Source organism: Calidris pugnax, unplaced genomic scaffold, assembly GCF_001431845.1.
Source record: "Calidris pugnax isolate Ruff unplaced genomic scaffold, ASM143184v1 scaffold499, whole genome shotgun sequence".
Classification (NCBI taxonomy): Eukaryota; Metazoa; Chordata; class Aves; order Charadriiformes; family Scolopacidae; genus Calidris; species Calidris pugnax.
In genome coordinates this window covers 1,055,196-1,062,944 of record NW_015092476.1, presented here as the reverse complement: position 1 = coordinate 1,062,944, position 7,749 = coordinate 1,055,196, and the positions used below count along the sequence as shown (strand labels likewise).

Here is a 7,749-nt window from a genome sequence, read left to right as displayed (position 1 = left end):
AATTGTTTTTTCTTTTGGAAGTACCTGATACCTCTTGTTCTTTACAAAATATTTTGCAAACTGTCAGTATATAAGAACACACATTTTATATTTGCTGAAAGAATTAAACGGCTTTTTAATGATGCATTGTGATTTTAACTGTAAATTAAAAAAAAAAAAAAGGCCCCAGATAATTCTGTTGTTGGATCTGCATCCATTCAGAGCTTAGTCAGTCCCTGTAGACTGATGCCTGCCTGGCACGTGAAGAGGATTTCTGCCTCACTAGCTGAGACATGAACACTAGCTTGTTGAGACACAAAGGAGATTCTTTCAATTTTCAGTTACAGTTTGTTGATGAGAACATCCCTTTCAGTTCTTTCCAAAAAAAACATGAAGAAAAGATGTAGAAGTTTTTCAGCATGACTGGATTGATTTTTTTTTTCATTTATTGGTGACATGAAGAGTGGCTTAAACCCAGAATTTCAGTAGGTGATAAGCGCATCTGGTGCCTTCTGTGGTTATTAATTTTATTTTTGCTTGTGTCAGCCAAAGAGGTGGGAAACTCCACAGCAGTAGCTGGAACTGCTCTCGGTCCCAGCTCCCCACCTGAAGGACACTGCAGAAGTCATTGCACCGTTTGGTACCTCTGGGAGGGGATGCGGTCTTTTGGAGACACTTCAGGCATGGACCGAGAAGTCATGAGCAGTGTCACCATTTTCAGCCTCTCAGGACCATGATGTTGTGCCCATGAAGTTATAAACACTCACCATCCCTATAGTACATGCAGGAGGTGGTAGAGCTGAAGACGCCGTACGCCATGTGTGCTGTTTCAGCCTTTTCCACAGCAAAATTCTACCAGGTCCGGGCTGACTCATGCTTCAACCTGAGCTTTATCCATCTCTGACTCTTCCTTGATGCTTGGCACCGGGAATCAGAGGTGAAAGTTACCAAAAACTTTGGAAGCTTTTGCATCAGGAAGAGTGTGACCAGCAGGTGGAGGGAGGTCATCCTGCCCCTCTACTCTGCCCTGGGGAGGCCCCATCTGGAGCACTGGGACCAGTTGTGGGCTCTCCAGTTCAAGAAGGACAGGGAGCTGCTGGAGAGGGGACAGCAGAGGGCTACAAGGCTAATTAGAGGAAGGACTAAGGAAAGGCTGAGGGTCTTGAGTCTTTTTAGTCTGGAGAAGACTGAGGGGGGATGTGATCAACACCTATAAATACTGAAAGGGTGGGTGTCAGGAGGATGGGGCCAGTCTTTTTTCAGTGGTGCCCAGTGACAGGACAAGAGGGAATGGGCACAAACTTGAATATAAGAAGTTCTATCTAAACATGAGGAGGAACTTCTTTCCTGTGAGGGTGGCAGAGCTCTGGAAGAGGCTGTCCAGGGAGGTGGCAGAGTCTCCTTCTCTGGAGACATTCAAAACTTACCTGGACACGTTCCTGTGGGACCTGCTCTGGGTGGACCTGCTCTGGCAGGGGATTGGACTGGGTGGTCTCCAGAGGTCCCTTCCAACCCCATGTGATTCTATGAAAAAGCCCTACGGTGTCTTTAGGACTTACTCCAGCAAAACGTGTAAGGATAAATTAGGTTGGGTTTAATGCTGGCCAAAACCTGTAGTAGTTCCAAGAAAGCTATTGAGAGGCCTGAGAGAATGTCATGGCTCTGACTCTAAAAACAATAATGAAAAAAAAGAAATCCCACTGCAAACTTTGTGCTGGTTTTGGCTACCAGCATTCAGAATATAGCTGTGCGTGAAGCTTTCCTGGTTCAGACACCTTCAAAGCAATGCAGCCAGCAAAATGAGCAGAAACTAAAGAACTTCCATGAATATTGAAACATTCAGGGCTTTTTTTCTGAATGTCTACCTGCAATATGCAGTGATTGAACAGGAAGGAAGCCAGAAATTGATTTGGAAAGCAAGAGAGGTGCCCCGATCAACCTGTACTTGATTGCATTCTTACAACAGTCTCATGGAAGGGTTTGGGGTTTTTTTATGCAAGAATTGCATCTTGTCCTTCCTAGACATGAAGATCTGGCTTATTTCTGAGCAAAAAATAGGAGTTTCTGAAGAATGTGTTTGGCATTGATAGCGTCTTTTGTCTTTTGCTAAGGCCTGTGCCCTGCTGATTCACAATCCAATTTTCCTGATCTTGTGGTTTTTTTTTCAGGTGCTCTCCACTGGGAACGATTAGAAGAGGATATAAAAAATAAGTTGAAGGATCCAGAAAAAACTGAACATGTGCTTGAGAAAGTTAAATGCATCCTGAAAACTCCAGGGAAGGTACATCTAGCCCTCTTGGGGTAACTGTTAGTGTTAGTTCCTTAAGTTCTTGGGAAATTGTTTCGTACACAAGATTTCCATGTTGGTCTTTGTTTTGAACTGGCTTTGGCTCACGCAGCTTTCATTACTTTCTCAGTGGGCGGTTCACAGGCGCGTATGAAATAGAAACACAGAGAGGCTGATCTAATGTGTGGAATTAATGTAATTGGTAAAAAGCACACAAGTAGGTTTCCTAAAAGGATTACTCATTTTCACAGCTTTGCACTTTGTCTAACAATATGATTATGTGTTGCTAATTCTCGTGTAATAGAGGCTGCCTCGGAAAGCTTTGTTTTCCTGAGTACGTGCCAAAAGTTATGCTTCTGCAGTAGATCGGGAGAGGTGGTTTCTCTCCTAAGTGTTGTGATGTGAATATCTGTCTATAGCCCAATATATGTCATTCAGCATATGGCTTCACAGTAAAATGTAATTTATATCATATTATTATGTTAATAAAAAGTTACAGTACAGAATTAGCTTTAACAGCCGTTTGCTGATAGAGCAAATGGAGCAAAGCAGATACATTCCCTGGTACCACAGAACTCGCACAAAGTATTTCTCTCAATTTAGGTGGGAAGTCATCTCGGACTGTCTTGAGATAACATAATGTAGGGATCAAAAAGTTTCTTAGCTGTTTTAAGCTTCTCAATGCTCATTTGTAGGCTCAGTAGTCCTAAGTGTCGACACTTAAAACATTCATAGGGTTGGACTTAGAAAGTCCTGAAAACTTTTAAGATAATAAGCCTGAGTTGTTTTTGTTTCTTCTGGGTTTTTTAAATCCCTTTGGGATACATTTATTTCAGACTTAAAAGTTCTTTGAAGACACAAAGACTGGGAATGAATTGTGGTTTTCTTGATAAAAATTAGTTATATAAATTAGATAAAATTTTAACCATAAATCAAACCTCATCTGAATTTCACTTCTGATAATCTCCCAATGTGATTTTGATGTTGTTTCTTTTGGTAGCTTTAGATTCCATTTCTAAAGTAAGAAAAACAAAACTGGAAGTACTGGGGTTTGGAGGGTCTTGATGCATGCCAGGAGTATTGTAAGAGAATTACAGAATCTCCATGGTTGGAAGGAACTTTTGAGATCGTCAAGTCCAACCATATGCACAGAAAAAACCCCACCCAACCCAACAATCTCGGGCACCAGAGCATGCCCTGAAGTGCCACGTCTACACGTTTCTTAAAGCCCTCCAGGGATGGTGACTCCACCACCTCCCTGGGCAGGCCGTTCCAGGGCCTGACCACCCTCTCAGGAAAGTCATTCTTCCTCAGATCTAATCTAAACCTGCCCTGCCCCAACTTCAGACCATTTCCTCTGCTCCTGCCATGATTTCCTTGGGAGAAGAGGCCAACCCCCACCTCTCTACACCCTCCTTTCAGGGAGCTGTAGAGGGCAATGAGGTCTCCCCTCAGCCTCCTCTTCTCCAAACTCAACATGCCCAGTTCCCTCAGCCTCTCCTCGTAGGACTTGTTCTCCAGACCCGTCCCCAGCTTGGTGGCTCTCCTCAGGACATGCTCCCGCACCTCAAAGTCCTTCTTGTGGTGAGAGGGGCCAGAACTGAACACCTCTGAGCTCCCCCCGCCTCTCTGGAGCCAATATCGGGGCAACACCAAGAAATACACAACGTGTTTCCCCCGGGAGCCCTCAAACCTTGTGTTCCTGCAGCCTCAGGTCCAAACGGGGCATGTATGGAAAAGTCTGTAGTCCAGGAAACTGGTGATGGAGTCAGACCTGCCCGGAGGTGCAGGACGGGGGGGTCCTCTCGCAGGTCAGGGAGCCCAGGAGAGAGCTGGGATGCAAGTGGAGGAGACAGGATGCCCCAGAGCTGCTGTGTTGTGGGAAATAGGGAAATAAGTGATAGAGATGGTTGTAGAGGGTCACACCTGAGAGAGGCACAGCTGGGTAGCATTGGCAAAAAAACATAAAGCAGAAAGCTGTTGTTTAGTTTCCCCGAATAAATGATGCCTTGCCATCTTTAGTTCCCTGGGCAGCTGTACACGACAGTGTGTTATTAATAATTTATTATGTAATAATTTATCTTATTAATCACTTATTTTGCAGCCAGGCACTGTAAAGGACTGCAGATCTCACCAGATAAAGCGGCTGTGTAACACTTCCCTCAGGCTGTTCTTTAACACGCCTGTCCTTGCTGATGTCATCTTCAAAATACAAGGTACGGTACCTCCGTGGCGGCCGAGGCGGGCACCGCTGCGTCTGGAGACGGGGAAATGGAGGTGGCCCTATTTTCTGTTCCATCAGAATTAAGGCAGCATATGCACTTTGGTCATTGTCGTCACCGTGAAAAACAGGTTTTTTGCTTAGGGCTGAGGTTTGTCCCTTTGAACTCTTCACAGCAGCGTCCACTCCGAGGTGGTTTATCAGGGCTGAGCCCCAGGAGTGCACTCTGCCCACCACGGCAGACTTTGTGCCTCTCTGATTCTCAGGAAAGGCTGCTGTGATGGTGTAGCACCAAGGCTAAACCAGGGATTGCATCACAGGGGATGGTGATTTTATCTTAAAACCTATTTATCTTGCTCCCCTTCCCACCTGTACAAGCACAGGGACATGTCTGAGGGCTCTGCTGAGCATCAGACCTTGGAGAGGCATGGACTCTGGTGGCCACGTCTACACTCACCCTGAGCGAAAAGACCAAAGATGCTGGTTATTGACTCCTTACCACCTTACCTCTGCCCATCTCAGGTATCGGGATGTGCCTTTCTCTGCCTTCTAGAAACTGACTGGGACTTGTGTCACAGAATCCCAGAATCCCAGGCTGGCAGAGGTTGGCAGGGAGACCACACAGCCTCTGGAGACCATCCAGTCCAACTCCCTGCCAGAGCAGGGTCACCCAGAGCAGGTTGGACCAGAACATTTTGAGTATCTCCAGAGATGGAGACTCCACACCCTCTCTGGGCAGCCTGTTCCAGGGCTCTGCCACCCTCAAAGGAAAGGTGTTTTTCATCGTGTTCAGATGGAATTTTCCATGTTCCACATCCTGTTCTGGGCATCACCGAGAAGATTCTGGCCCCATCCTCTTAACACCTGCCCTTTAGCTATTGCTCAGCATCAATGAGATCCCCTCTCAGTCTTCTCTTCTCCAGCTGAACAGCCCCAGGTCCCTCAGCCTTTCCTTAGCAGAGAGATGCTCCAGTCCCCCATCATCCTTGTGGCCTCCACTGGACTCTCTCCAGCAGTTCCCTGTCCTTCTGCAACTGGGGAGCCCAGAACTGGACCCAGTGGGACTCCAGATGGGGCCTCCCCAGGGCAGAGCAGAGCAGAGGGGCAGGATGACCTCCCTCCACCTGCTGGCCACACTCTTCCTGATGCCCTCCCAGGATGCCATTGGCCTTCTTGGCCACAAGGCCCCAGGGCTGCCTCATGGGCATCCTATTGTCCACCAGGACTCCCAGGTCTTTCTCCTCAGAGCTGCTCTCCAGCAGCTCAGCCCCCAACCTGGACTGGGGCAGGGGCTTCTTCCTACCCTCAGGTGGCCGAGCAGTCCACACCCGATGCCCGCCTTCCCCCCAGGAACGGTGCACACACACTCAGAGACGCAGCTTTTTGTGCAAGACACCGTGTATTGACAACTATGTACAAAGGGCAGAAGGTCCCAGGGAGAAGGGGCCCTCCGGCAGACAGCAGGCAGAGCCCCAGGGGACACAACCACGCAGGTGCTGCCAGAGGTGAGAACCTCTTTCAGGCTCCAAAGAGCAGGAGGCCCGTGAGCCGACCTTGCAGCTCCTGGAACTCCCGCAGTGCCTTGGCGTGGGCTTCTGGATCCTCCACCAGGCACTGGAAGAGGTTGACTGGCTCAGCTGGCTGGGTGGCTGGGGGCAAGACGATGGCCTCGGGCAAGCACTCGTTGCCAAAGACGAAGTGATGGAGGCGCTTCTCCTCCAGGCAGCTGCGCAGGTAGTCCATGACGTCCTGCAGCTGGAGGGTGAATGGCACGCTTGTCCCGGGGCACAGGTTGAGGAGGTGCATCATGGCCGTCTTGAAGGTGTAGGAGGAAAGGACCGTGCCTCCCAGGCTGCCGGTGAGGAGCTGCAGGCATTGGAGGTGGAGGCTGTCAGGCAGGGCCTGCCTGGCCACGTGGCTGAAGAACTTGGCCTCTGCCACAGCGGAGCTCTCTGTCCACATGATGCCCGGCGTGAAGATGGCCTCTGGAGCCTGGCTGCTCAGGAAGAGGTCCGACTCGCCTCGCTGCACCCCGAAGAGCAGCTCCACGACGACGGATCTCCCGGAGGCCCCTGTCAGCTCCAGCTTGCAGGAGCGGCGGGAAGGCAGCACCCTCAGCCGGTAGCGACGCCCAAGACCCATCTCCTCCCAGGCTGAGCTCACCAGCTCCTGGAACCAGCGGGCGATCTTCTGCGCATCCAGGTAGCGGCCGGTGCAGAGCTGGCACAGGAGGCCGGAGTCCTGATCTCTCTCCAGCGCCTCATAGGGCTGGTGGACGAAGCACAGCATGGCCTCCTCCCCACGGGCCTCCTTCGAGCAGGTGCACGCCAGGTCCACGCGGACACGGTGCTTTGCCGCTGTGTCTCCTGCAGGGCCCAGCTCCAGCTGGAAGGCATGTCCCCGGGAGGGTTTCAGGGGCACCAGCAGCCGGAACACAGCGTCAGGCCCACAGGGACTCCAGCCTTCAAAGGCGCTGCCCACCCCGATGGCTGCCTGCGGCACCAGGAAGAAGCTGTGGGACAGGCGCTCCTGGAGGACACCGAGGACATTGCCCACCACCGTCTCCACCTCCTGTCTCCTGCAGGCCAGGCTCCGCGCTGAGCGCCGGATCTTCTCCCTGCCCAGCCGCTCCTCCGCATAGAAATCATCTTCACTTTCTTTGTCCTCCTCCTCCGTGATGGTGACAGACCTGTCCCGCTCATCACCGCTGTCTGGAGCACGGGTCCTTCTCCAGAGCCCCAAGCAGAGTGCGACGAGCAGCGCCAGTCCTACCGCAACCACCCAGAAGTGCCATTGTTCCAGAGGAGCAAAGAGGAGGGCTCCCCAGGAAAAGTCGCTCTCCTCCAGCACCGGTTCCGTCTCCTCCAAAATCGGGTCCATCTCATCCACCTTTTCCAGCAGACCAGTCATGTCCGTGTTTGGCAGCTCCACAGGCTGCTGTACGCCAGCCTGGATGGCCTCACCCTGCTCGTTGCCAACCATGGGCAGGAGCCGGATGATGCACAACAAGAGCAGTGCATAGACTCTTCTCCAAGCCATGGCCCACAAGGAGTAGCGAGAGAGCTGCGAGCTCACTCACCGCCGGCGCAGGCCGTACTGGGCCAGCTGCCTGCTGTGGCCCCTTTATAGCCCCCCCCCATTGTGACGCATCCCCCGTGGTGTCCCAGGGGCCGGAGCGCATCACAGGCACCACCGGCAACGGGCGGAGCCCTTGGGCCCCAACCCGGCTCGGCCAGAGCCTGGGATGGGGAATGCAACTGCC

General features: G+C 51.2%; 1 protein-coding gene and 1 long non-coding RNA gene across 2 annotated transcripts; one reads left to right on the top strand and one right to left on the bottom strand.

The window, feature by feature from the left end:
* The first annotated feature begins 2,230 nt into the window (after window positions 1-2,230).
* On the top strand, window positions 2,231-5,406 carry LOC106900480. The gene is made up of 3 exons (XR_001414168.1): window positions 2,231-2,260; window positions 4,371-4,482; window positions 4,866-5,406. It is a non-coding gene; the product is annotated as an uncharacterized LOC106900480 (long non-coding RNA).
* Window positions 5,407-5,724: 318 nt separating this feature from the next.
* LOC106900484 (inositol 1,4,5-trisphosphate receptor-interacting protein-like 1) lies at window positions 5,725-7,526 on the bottom strand. The gene has a single exon (XM_014962563.1). The coding sequence runs from the start codon at window positions 7,524-7,526 to the stop codon at window positions 6,006-6,008; it is 1,521 nt and encodes a 506-aa protein (XP_014818049.1). The 3' UTR covers window positions 5,725-6,005.
* Window positions 7,527-7,749: the final 223 nt, after the last annotated feature.